Source organism: Centroberyx gerrardi, chromosome 13, assembly GCF_048128805.1.
Source record: "Centroberyx gerrardi isolate f3 chromosome 13, fCenGer3.hap1.cur.20231027, whole genome shotgun sequence".
Taxonomy (NCBI): Eukaryota; Metazoa; Chordata; class Actinopteri; order Beryciformes; family Berycidae; genus Centroberyx; species Centroberyx gerrardi.
Window position 1 is genome coordinate 4,736,832 of NC_136009.1, and position 12,758 is coordinate 4,749,589.

At 41.7% G+C, this 12,758-nt stretch overlaps 1 protein-coding gene across 1 annotated transcript; it reads right to left on the reverse strand.

The window, feature by feature from the left end:
* Positions 1–287: 287 nt before the first annotated feature.
* Positions 288–4,955, reverse strand: LOC139923094 (vitronectin-like). The gene is made up of 12 exons (XM_078287609.1): positions 4,907–4,955; positions 4,318–4,431; positions 4,074–4,142; positions 3,593–3,667; positions 2,665–2,889; positions 2,499–2,582; positions 2,035–2,121; positions 1,630–1,769; positions 1,097–1,256; positions 887–985; positions 669–797; positions 288–466 (listed from the first exon to the last, which is right to left on the reverse strand). Exons 1-12 carry the CDS (start codon positions 4,953–4,955, stop codon positions 288–290), a joined length of 1,410 nt encoding a protein of 469 aa, XP_078143735.1.
* Between the last annotated feature and the right edge of the window lie 7,803 nt (positions 4,956–12,758).

Consider the following 12,758-nt stretch of genomic DNA (forward strand, 5'->3'; position numbering starts at 1 on the left):
TGGATTCTTCTTTATATGATAGGAGGGGTGGATTGTTCCAAAATATGTTACGGTATTATTGGTTAGAGTTCTTACGTAAGCTTACTGGAAGATCATGAAGTAACCGCTAATAGTAGGCCTACACCATTTTCCAGCAGGGAAAAGTAATAGTGTTTTGATATAAAGATACTGCTGTCAAATTCTAAGATTATGCTAATTTCCACTACACTTATCAAAATTTTCTGGCAGCCATCTTCTGGTGCTGAAGCAGATTCCTCTCAAACTATTCCAGCTGTATGGAGGCGGGTCTAGGGACACTGCAGCCAGCCCATGATGGAGTTGGCTGGGTGGGGAGGGTTGGCATTCCGGGCCGGGTCGGTTGCCATGGCAGCAGAGCTGAGGCTGGGCGGGGCTGTGAGGGCTGCAGACGGGTGAGGTTTGACCAGAGCCGGCAGATCACCTGAGATCTTGATGCTGAAGAACAGAGCTGAAGAGACAGAGGCGAGTTAAATACCATACAAGAACTAGAGATGTTTTCAAAGTCCTGGGCAAGTAAGAGAAAATAGGTTCTTATTCAACTGTGTGAGGTTCTTATTCTACTGTATTCTAATGAGTTCTAATTCAACTGTGTGAGGTTCTTATTCTACTGTATTCTAACAGGTTCTTATTCAACTGTGTGAGGTTCTTACGTCCGGAGAAGACGTAGTATTCGTATTTCTCGCCCCTCTGAGCGTTGGGCATGGAGAGAGCAGAGGTGACTGGGGAGGGAAACCCCTTCAGAGACACTTTGAGGTTGATCTCTCCACTGAGATGAATTTCTGGAGGAGAGAAAACAACAACAGCGCTGTAAATAACTAACAAACAGCAAACTGATGGCATCAGCTGGTCAGTTTTATCAGTTACTAACCAGCCTGGCGGGCCGAGCGGCTGCTGTAGGACGTCCTGGGTTTCTTGCTGCAGGAGGGAGCGCTGCCTGGAGGGAAAGTGAACTTCTGCATGGTGTCTCCTAGAGGACCTACAGGGTTCAATAGAGTTTCACTTTATTACTACATTACTACTTAGGCTACTCACCCTTCTTAAAGAAGTAAATCATCTCAGGTCTACTTAGGCTACTCACCCTTCTTAAAGAAGTAAATCATCTCAGGTCTGCTCCTGGTGGCTGGTAGTGGCAGCGCAGCACTGATGTCTCCTGTCAGACCAGAGAATCCAGAGGCCAGAGGCTGAGGGAAGCCAGGCTCCACCACCATGTTGCTGTCTAGACGCCAGTACTGGTCTCCCTGGGGGGGTTAATGATAGTGACCTCTCTGTCAACAGGTGGAATTTCATTACAAATGCTCTAAAATACTAGTTCCTATCAAGGTGTCTTTTCAGGCAGCTCAGGACAAACAGGATGACTGTATACTGTGATGATGGAGGTCTAAGCTCGGATTTAGAAGAAAACCCTTTTCTAGTTCTTAGCATTGTATTGTTATATACACACTTTTACCTTGATAATATATACATTATTCTCACTGCTATTAGTAGGAGTAGTTGCATTTGTAATATTCATACCTTGACAAAGTAGGTTTTTCCTGTTATTTTGATTATTAGTGATAAAAGTAGTAGTAGTAGTGGCAGTAGTACTAGTAGTAGTGTTAGTAGTATTTGTACCTTGATGATGTAGGTGTTTCCCTGGCAGTTGCAGCGTGTGAAGACAGTGTCGATGGGAGAAGGGATGCCCAGAGTGTCTGTGATACTTTGTGGAGGACCGACTGACCGACTGACCGGGTCAACTGACCAGAACAAGTCACCTGGAACACACACACAATAAATACATACAGCATGTACAAATAGAAACATCATACACTCACACTACATGAACACATCAGACACAGATTAGCCTATATACAAGTCATATTGACATTATAAACTCTTTATAAACACACACACACAAACATACCTCAGAGCAATAAAACATTATTTATTTTTTCTACTTTTATATAATTTAGAATAGGGTATAATTGCTAACTTATTATCTATTTGATTATCAGATTATACACACAAACTCACACTGACCTTTAAATATCAATATCGTCCCATTGCTGAGAGCCGTCAGTCCACTGATGGGAGAATCACTGCACAGATCACTATTATCAAACAGCCCTAGGAACACACACACACACACACACACACACACCAGAGTTTGTGATAGGACGTTTAGGAAGGATAGGAAATTGTTAGAAATCTATGCATGTAAGTGACTGTAGTCTTATATAACAAATTGGCAAGGTTATGTACTATTGAAATCTATGGGTGAAACTCCACAAGCACAAATATCTAAGTTTGAACTCTTTGGAACAGATCATGGCTGTCAAGATGAGTAGAAAGGACATAGAATCTGCTTTTCCTTGGGATTAAAAAACATTAGTCTAGATGTCGACATTAGTTACTTTAACATGACACACAGGGACACACACACACACACACACATACACACACACACACACACGTACACATACACATAGTACTATTTGTCTTACCTGTCCCAGGTCCCTCAGAGCCTCCTTCCCCCAGAGAGACCCCCAGGGCCTGGGCTACATCCTGCAGGGTGCTGGGTCTGGAGCCTAAAAACCACATAGAACCTTAGAATTCCAAGCTAAGAAAATATTACATTTTAATATTAAATTCAACCAAAAATGGAATCACCTTGACTTGGCCCTGAAGGAGCCGTTCCTCCATGTGACAGCACCAGCTGGAGGTTGAGTTTACCACCAGCAGCTCCAGGACCAGAGGGACTCAGAGGACCGCTGCTGCCCAGAGACGGAGCACTCTGGCTGGGCAGAGAGGAGCCAGGCGCTGGGGAGTCTGGAGCCCAGCTGGAAGAGGAGGGGACCGACGCCGGCAAGAGGCTGAAAGGGATGTTACTCATACCTGGAGAAGAAGAGAGGAAACCAGACAATTGGCTTCCATTAATGGCCAAAACAACATTTTTTTTAACTTAAATAAATGATAAAAGATAATTTTTTTTGAGTGAGAAAGAGAGACCAAAGAAAGAAAGAGAGGAGGAATGAATTCTCCAAACCATTTTGATGCGGATTGGTTGGTGCAGGTGGAGGGGCGGGGCCAGAGGAGCCGTCAATCAAAGGGTAGCGGAGGTGCGAGGTCGACGCTCCTTGTTAGTGTGTGGCAGAAACACATGGATAAAATGTATTATAATATAACAGCATAATGCATGTCATTATAACATGGCCTTACAATGTATATGTTGACTGATTGGCACAGTCATAGTTTTCAGGTTTACATGGTTAAATACACGACTTCATGTCCACCAGGTAGTAAAACTGTAGCATTGTGTTGTCAGTGATTAAAATATTAGGTGACTGTGAAGTACCTGTGAAGTACCTTTATGTAAATTCAATTTAAAGTGGCTTGTGGGCAATTTTTTCTCTAATATCAGTATCCTGAAAAAAGATGTTATTCTGTTTTGTGAGTTGACATAGGAAAAATTTGAACCTGGAAATTAGTTAGGTTTCTCTCATTTAAAACTACTTTTCTCAACTATGTTTAGTCACAATAAAACACAATAAAAGTTATAACATGTGGACTACAAATTCAGCATTAGAACTACATTCACCTCTGAGCCATTCCTCACTCTCACTGTCTGACCTTTTCTTGCTTCTCCCCGATTTGCGATTGCCTGAGGACGGGGCTGGGAGGAATTCATGAAGAAAAACACACAGAAGTTAGTTGAAAAGCTTAAAGAAGACAGAACACACTCACCCCTCAGTTCACTGTTTGAACGCTGAAAGAAGGAAATACAAAATAAAGCCTGTACAATATAGACATTTACCAATCAAGCTGCAAGTTCTAACACTGCATTCATGTCATATTGATATCCAACCGAGCTCCCCTAGCAGCTTACATGTAAAGTGAGTCAGAAATATAAGAAAGATGGTTCTGCCACTAGTCCTGCTGCTAGTTAGTTAGCTAGCTAGCTAGTTAGTTAGTTAGTTACTTAGGTAGTTAGCTAGCTAGCTAGCTAGTTAGTTAGTTAGTTACTTAGGTAGTTAGCTAGCTAGCTAGTTAGCAGTTAGCTAGTTAGTGATGCTGCTAACCTGTAGCTGTGGCCCTCAGAGACTGGTAGCTCCTGCGGGGCGAGGCTGGCACACGGACATCACTGGCATCTGAGGACAGAGAGACACTGTGGTAGGAAGCATTTCATAATAACTTATTATATTATGAGATATTCTATAGGTTTCTGTAGGTGGCTTTACGCTCCACTACATCCCTGAGTGTGTTGCTAAGTTACAGTAGGACATTTCTTGTGTTGTTGCTATGGTTACGGATGTTGGCCCCTACCACAGCGCAGCTGGTAGTCATGACAACAGGTGTTGTAGCGGACGCAGTCTGGGTCACACTCACACAGCCGACCCCTCCTGAACAACTCGGCACAGCGCCCCCTGCAGGACTGAGCTGGAATGACAGACGCACAAAACACACAGGTCACAACCAGTATAATACAGAGGGGGGGGGGGGAATACAAAATGTTGCTTTCAACTTGTCTACACTTTCTAGAATTAAAGATAAAAGTGAAAAAGATCTTATTCTATTTCTTTTTCCAGCAGGTACTCTTACATGATCATTATTTTAGACCTCCTGATTGGTGGCCCCTAGTTTTTAGTGATCTAAGAAATTAAGCTCAGTCTACTGCTTTCATATTTGTTGATATATTCTCATATCGTACATATTTTTTATTTGTTTTCTAGTGTAATTGTGAGTTGCATTATGTGTAATACCTTCCCTTTATTTTCATTTATATGCTATTTTTATTTTTTTATTTTTATCTTGGCTGTATTCAATTATTTGCTGCTGCAATGACTCAATTCCCCCACAGAAAACATTCAAGTTCATTCTTATTTATCTTTTTCTTTTTCTTTTTTTGTCTTACCGTTGGTGCAAACAGCCTCAAAGTCGTCACAGCACTCATCATGAAGCATGCAGCTTGAGTCACAGGTGCACTGTTTGCCTCTGGTGAAAACCTCCCCACAACGACCCACACAACTGCCTGTAGGGAAGAATTTACTTGTAGTGTGTTGTGATACATTACAAACAGATTATAAACCCATTAGAGGCACAGATAAAGTGGTGCTCATAAGACATTATAAGGAATTATAGGTGCATTATGAGGCATCATAAGACATTGTATGGCATTATAAGTTCATTATAAGGCATCATATTTTCATTATAAGGCATCATTGTAAGGCATTATAAATCCTAAGTGCATTATAAGGCATCATAGGTGCATTATAAGGCATTCTAAGTTATCACAAGTGCATTTAAATGCATTATAAGTTCATTATAAGGCATCATTATAAGGCATTATAAGGTATCATAAGTGCATTTATGTGCACTGATCTTTACACAAGTCTTTGCACAGATGCATTGATCTTTCTGTTTTATTGATCTGTCTTTTGTCAGTCTTTTATCTCTCTTGATTGTGAAGCACTTTGTAACTTTGTTTTGAAAAGATTATTATCAATATTATTATATTATGCAGCATCACAAAGCACAAGTACAGTATTATGGAAATGTAAATAATACTTCATGGTTCAAGTGAGTTATATAGAGTGACATGCAGATACCTGGTGCAGCAGCAGCAGTGAAGCTCACAGCAAGGCCAAGCAGCAGCAGCCAGGACATCTTCATCATCATCTTCATCTTCATCATGTTCATCCAAGACTCAGTGGAAAGAGATCTGCAACACAAATGATCATATAACAACTATCATATATATATATATATATATATATATATATAGAGAGAGAGAGAGAGAGAGAGAGAGAGAGAATAGTTACCTTCTCAGTAAACGCCTCTACCTCTTCTGCTCTCTCTGTCAGTCTGTTGGTCTTATATAGGAGGCAAAAGCACTGGGACAGGACACTTTTAATTAGCATCACACACATACACACACACACACACACACACACTGCACCCACAGACAAATTAAAACCTCCAAAGTGTTTAAACTTCCTCCACTGGCAGTAAATGACCTCCTACACAGATGGAAAGTAACTCATTACTAACTACACCAGTTACTTTACTGGAGTAGATTTTATAATTATCACAACACAGCCTGCCTTTCCACTTGTTTTAAATACATTTTACATTTCAGACATTTAGCTCAGTCATTCTCAAGGTGGGAAATTAGAAATGAGAAATGATCACAATGACAGAATGTATTAGAAGGACTATTCTGATGATTGGTTTCACTGTCACCCCTATCTATATGTGAAGTTGTTTTTTTCACCTCTAAGCTCTAAGCCACGCTGCTACCAGCTTTTTGACATCTGAACTTCTTCTTCTACTTGAGTAGAAGAAGTTTTATTTTAGCTTTAGGATGGAGACTAGGAGGTACAATGGCATAATTCTAGAACTTCACCTCCAATAACTGGTGCGATCTTTGATGATGTGATTCAAAGGGACTATCACCAAAGCTTGGACTGATAAAGACCCAGTAAGTAAGCATTGGGGTTTATGGGAAATGTAGTCTTAATTTTGATAAACATTAGCACTAACAATACCACTGGTTTGATCGTCTCCACCATGCTCTCATTTGTTTGTGGTAATTATAATTATTACAATAATTAGACAATGATATATTGACGGTATACATAATCTAATACCAATTTAGTTCAAGTTAAACTAAAGTAATAATACTTTACTTGAGTAAAGTATTTGTGTTTTTTCCACTTCTGAGGTCTGTGGCTCTGTGTGATTTCACTCCTATCTGATGACATTTGACAACAAATTCTCTGCCAACCAACTTAAGGAATTATGTGGTCGAGTGTGTGTGTGTGTGTGTGAGAGAGAGAGAGCGAGAGAGAGAGAGAGAGTGTAGGTACACAGTGTCCTGCAAAACTGTTTTATTTCCAAGAAGTCAACCTTTTTATGAACTGGGAAAAACTGATGTCATGTAGTTTACAATGTATTTTCAATGGTTTAGCTTCATCCTGGGATAATAAAACATCTTCTACATGTGGGACACATTGTCACCTGTTACTTTTATTGTTATTATTCTGTGTGGCGCTGAGTTCGGAGAAGCCAGCTTGAGATCAAAAGGTTTCTTGTTGAAATTGCTAGAGGCAGATGTGTAGAAGATGAGGGAGAAAGACAAAGAGAGGAGAAAAAGAGGGAGAGGGGTCACTCCAAGACACTTAATTTAATGTACTTTTTTGAGCTGCTTTTAGGATCTGAGCCACCCAGACCTCTGAGGTCATCTTTGTTAGTTTCCCAGGGTGAAAACAAAATCTGGTGAAGCTGATTTTAGTTCTTGCACTCACAGTTCCTGGAATAAACTTCCAGATGTAGATGTGACTCCTGTCACCTCTTTTAAAAGACGGCTCAAAACATTACTTTTCTCTGTGGCCTTTTGCTAAATCATCTGTATGTAGATGTAACAAGTGTTATTATTTGTATGTATTTATTTCTATGTTGTAATATAATCCTTACTTAATTATTTTATCTTTCTTTCTTTTGTTCTTTCTTTCTTTCTTTCTTTCTTTCTTACTTTTTCCCACGGTGCAGCCGAGGGCATCACAAGGTCAGTCATTCAGTCAGTCATTCAGTCAGCCAGTCATTCAGTCAGTCAGTCATTCAGTCAGCCAGTCAGTCAGTCAGCCAGTCAGTCAGTCAGCCAGTCAGTCAGTCAGTCAGTCAGTCAGTCAGTCATTCAGTCAGTCAGTCAGTCAGTCATTCAGTCAGTCAGTCAGTCATTCAGTCAGTCAGTCAGTCAGCCAGTCAGTCAGTCAGTCAGTCAGTCAGTCATTCAGTCAGTCATTCAGTCAGCCAGTCAGTCAGTCAGTCAGTCATTCAGTCAGTCAGTCAGTCTGTCAGGTCGTCAGTCAGTCAGTCAGCCAACCAGTCAGTCAGTCAGTCAGTCATTCAGTCAGTCAGTCAGGTCGTCAGTCAGTCAGTCAGTCAGTCAGCCAACCAGTCAGTCAGTCAGTCAGTCAGTCAGCCAACCAGTCAGTCAGTCAGTCAGTCAGTCAGTCATTCAGTCAGTCAGTCAGTCGGTCAGTCAGTCAGTCGGTCATTCAGTCAGTCAGTCAGTCAGTCAGTCATTCAGTCAGTCAGTCAGTCAGTCAGGTCGTCAGTCAGTCAGTCAGTCAGTCAGTCAGTCATTCAGTCAGCCAGTCAGTCAGTCAGTCAGTCAGTCAGTCAGCCAACCAGTCAGTCAGTCAGTCAGTCAGTCAGCCAACCAGTCAGTCAGTCAGTCAGTCAGTCAGTCAGTCAGTCAGTCATTCAGTCAGCCAGTCAGTCAGTCAGTCATTCAGTCAGTCATTCAGTCAGTCAGTCAGTCAGTCAGTCATTCAGTCAGCCAGTCAGTCAGTCAGTCAGTCATTTAGTCAGTCAGTCAGGTCGTCAGTCAGTCAGTCAGTCATTCAGTCAGCCAGTCAGTCAGTCAGTCAGTCAGTCAGTCAGTCATTCAGTCAGTCAGTCATTCAGTCAGTCATTCAGTCAGCCAGTCAGTCAGTCAGTCAGTCAGTCAGTCAGTCAGTCAGTCAGTCATTCAGTCAGCCAGTCAGTCAGTCAGTCATTCAGTCAGTCAGTCAGCCAACCAGTCAGTCAGTCATTCAGTCAGCCAGTCAGTCAGTCAGTCATTCAGTCAGTCAGTCAGCCAACCAGTCAGTCAGTCAGTCAGTCAGCCAACCAGTCAGTCAGTCAGTCAGTCAGCCAACCAGTCAGTCAGTCAGTCAGTCAGTCAGTCAGTCAGTCAGTCAGTCGGTCATTCAGTCAGTCAGTCAGGTCGTCAGTCAGTCAGTCAGTCAGTCAGCCAACCAGTCAGTCAGCCAACCAGTCAGTCAGTCAGTCAGTCAGTCATTCAGTCAGTCAGTCAGGTCGTCAGTCAGTCAGTCAGTCAGTCAGTCAGTCAGTCAGTCAGTCAGCCAACCAGTCAGTCAGTCAGTCAGTCAGTCAGTCAGTCAGTCAGTCGGTCATTCAGTCAGTCAGTCAGGTCGTCAGTCAGTCAGTCAGTCAGTCAGCCAACCAGTCAGTCAGCCAACCAGTGAGTCAGTCAGTCAGTCAGTCAGTCAGTCAGTCAGTCATTCAGTCAGTCAGTCAGGTCGTCAGTCAGTCAGTCAGTCAGTCAGTCAGTCAGTCAGTCAGTCAGTCAGTCAGTCAGTCATTCAGTCAGTCAGTCAGGTCGTCAGTCAGTCAGTCAGTCAGTCAGTCAGTCAGTCAGTCAGTCAGTCAGTCAGTCAGTCAGCCAACCAGTCAGTCAGTCAGTCAGTCAGTCAGGTAATGCTTAGTGAGATGTTGCTTTGTGAGATGGCCTCTAGAGGGCATCTTTGACTATGAGATGGCCACATTCAGTCCCATACACTGATAATGCCATATTGAATCTCACACAGAGCCACACTCTTCGCAGTCAATTTACAGACATCCACATCTTCTGCTGTCCTGCAAACCTTAACGGTGGGTCACGTTATTACCTGTGGTCTGTGACATTGGTGGAATAGGTCATTTAACCCAGCATTTCCCAAACTATGGGTCCCACTTTGGGTCACGGACCCTTTGGTGGTGTGTGTGTGTGTGTGTGTGTGTGTGTGTGTGTGTATGTGTGCAATGGGGGAGGGGTGGGCAATAGGAAGGAGAGGGTGTAAAATGGAAAAAATAATACAAAAAACAAAAACATGTGAAAAAGTTAATGTTGCTGTGAATGTGAATGTATAATGAATTAAATACATTTCCATATATTTCAATTCATGGTTAGGGTATATACAGTATATAGGCTATATGAAGTGAGGTGGTGATGGAGAAAGTGTGTCACCTCTCAGCTTGTTAACACTCCCACAGAGCAGCTGCTAGAGACACTACAGTGTCACTGAGTCACTACAGCAGGCCAAACACCACAGCACACCCACTCTGTTCCCATTCACCTGCTGCTCACGCCTGACCGTGTGTGTGTGCATGTGTGTGTGTGTGTGTGTGTGTGTGTGTGTCTGTTTTGTCATTTTTTAATTATCTGTGATCGGCAGCCGCTTAACGAGTCCTGGAGGAGGGCTGCGGTCAGAGCGAGGCCCTCCGATTGGTCAGACAGTCAGATTAAAGCACGTCGTAAAAACTTTATTAGCACCCCATAGTGTGACCATGTACAGACTGTGGGACACACGCTGGCGGGCGTTTCGGAGTGACACACACGTTCACACACACATTGTTGAGAAACAGGAGGCCAGTCAGACATTATGAAACATGTCTTTACAGTTTTTCTCAGTCGCTTTGGTACATTTCTCAGATCAGAATTAAAATTCTCAAAACTACTTGTTCAACCTCCACATCATCTAGTCACTTGTGCACATCATAAAAGCAATTTCTCATTCTTTTGAACAAATTGCAAATGCTTTGGCACATTCATGCAAATGATTATGTACAATTGCCTGCTGTTTCCTAAATTATCAATTGCTTATGTCATGTTGATCAAAATGTATTGTACTGGTTCTCTGTTGAATAGTTTTATCCCCCAAAACATCTAGGCATTAGTTCATTGCATAAGTCATTACATGCAAAATGGTTGAACCAGTTGTCATAATCTGTCAAGCATATTTTCTATACATTTCTATTAGACTTTTTTTGTAAATGTGTCCTGAATTAATGAATTCCTCTCAGGTGAATCTTGACTTTCACTAATGAAGGGGAATGTGTGAAGCGTTAGATCAACCAATGATCAACCAGTTCTCTAAAATAGCTCAGAGGTGCATCTCATGAACCTTCAATTGGCAAGCATATACAGACAGAGCACAACACAGTGTTACAAGACAGGAACGTCAGGAGGTGTAGAAAGACTGCACTGTAACTCCCCATACAGCGCTGCATGTACAGTTCTGCCTAAGGGGTGTTTCCTATGTTTACATTTCTAATTTTGTATTTTTTTCCTTTGTGCTGTGCAGTGTTGTAAAACAGTCTTGTCTTTTTCTTTTCTGTATCGCAATGACATGGTCTGTCAACAAATTACAGTACAAACAGTAAAAGCGTAAATGTGAATCCTGTCCAATCTCTTGCAATTACGTAATCTCCCACATACAGTAATGTGTAACTTTGTACTGTTGAAATTGATATATGCCATACAGAAAAAGTGCAGCCATGTGCATTTTCAATCATTGTCATCAAAACCTTAACCATAGTTTACACCAGAAAATACTTACAGAGTACACTGTTATATTGACAACATGGCTAAGCATTTTGACTATCTTGTTTGTAAACAATGACACAAGGCCTTGTCATTCTGATGGCACTGACATGTTCATTGACATAAATATTTACTTTTGAGAGATAGACTAAGGATTTTGAGCAAGTTATGGGCTTTTGCAGGTAATCCATTGTGTGGTGCTGTTTGTACGAATTGTTTCGAGAAATGCACTTACTGTTTTGCAAATGTTAAGGATGATTTGAGAAATGTACCAAAGCGACTGAGAAAAACTGCAATGAGGAAACACAACAGAGAAGAGAAGAGGAGAGATTCATTCAGCCTAGAGGGGAAACAATGACCTTTGCATGCAGAGAAATTCAAGCACCTACACTTTAGTTTACATCTAGTCCACACCGTCACACATTGTAATTTCCAACATCCCCATCAATCCCAACAACAGGCCAATGGGATGGTTGATCCTCTGGGCTTGACATGAGCAGTTCAGAACCCAAGTTGTACCAACAATCACAGGCCCTGAAAGCCCTGCTGGCTTGAAACGGCCTGCTCAAAACTGATTTGTTTTGAATTTGCTCATATTTCCCCAGCTTCCCCTAACTGTCCTAACTTGTTGTGCCTACTCACTAGTAATAATTCCTGACTTTTTCACCTTTTACTGTAATACGTATGAAGACAGTTTCATGCTCTCTCCTGACAGTTAAAGAATTCTTTTCTGTTTGTTTACTCTGGATTTCTGCTGCAAGAGGCTTCAACACTTGTTTACTGTAAGACTGACTTTGCATCTTGAAAGGATGTTTGTGTGTTGCTGCTTCTGAACACAGAGGACATGTGGGGTCTTTGGGTGATGGCAGCACATCTGATCCGTCAATGAATCTAATGCTGCGTTCTATTCAAAGTCAGAGGTCGGACATTTCTTTCTGACTTCCTACTAGGAAAAAATGCAATGGAATGGCCTTTCAGGTCGGAATTCCAAGTATGAAACTCTTGCTTTTAGCATGTTTGCAATCCTCAAAATACCATTAAGTCGATTGTCAGAACTGCATGGCCTTAAATATAGTAAAACACACATTTGCCACTGTGTGGTAAATGGTTAAACATATGAATTTGAAATGTAAAGTTGCACTTACAGTTGCTAACATTCTATGCTAACTAGCTAGCTAATGCTGCCAAATATCATTGACATAACATTAGCTGTTGTGTGGAGAACAGTATTTTACATTGGGCTAATTTAAATCTTGAAGGTGTCCATGTTTCTTCCCTGGTTTTTCCAAGCTGGACCACTGGAGGTCAAAGGTCGGAAATTTCAACTGGGAACTTCTGATCTCTGACTTTGAAACGAACGCAGCATAATTGCAGATGCCTCCATATTCCAAAGCTCTTTCCAACTGAACTTCTTCCTCTACACTTTCCCAGTTCATCCATTGACTCTGCTTGCTTAGCTTTGAGAAACTGCTTATTACACCTTGCTGTTTCCTCCTGGCGATGTATTACAGTGTAGTATACAATCACACAGTCAGAGAAATTGGAGCCGAGTTATGAATTCACACAACATAATCAGTAATATGACTATAACTAAATTATCATCAACCCTAAAGTA

Bases quoted from the DNA above. Each gene is read 5' to 3' on its own strand.
- LOC139923094 (XM_078287609.1), bottom strand. From the start codon at position 4,955: ATGCTTCATGATGAGTGCTGTGACGACTTTGAGGCTGTTTGCACCAAC. The intron at 1,257-1,629 runs GTACAAATACTA...TAACCCCCCCAG, and splicing joins GAAACACCTACATCATCAAG to GGAGACCAGTACTGGCGTCT. The intron at 986-1,096 runs GTGAGTAGCCTA...TAGGTCCTCTAG, and splicing joins GATTTACTTCTTTAAGAAGG to GAGACACCATGCAGAAGTTC.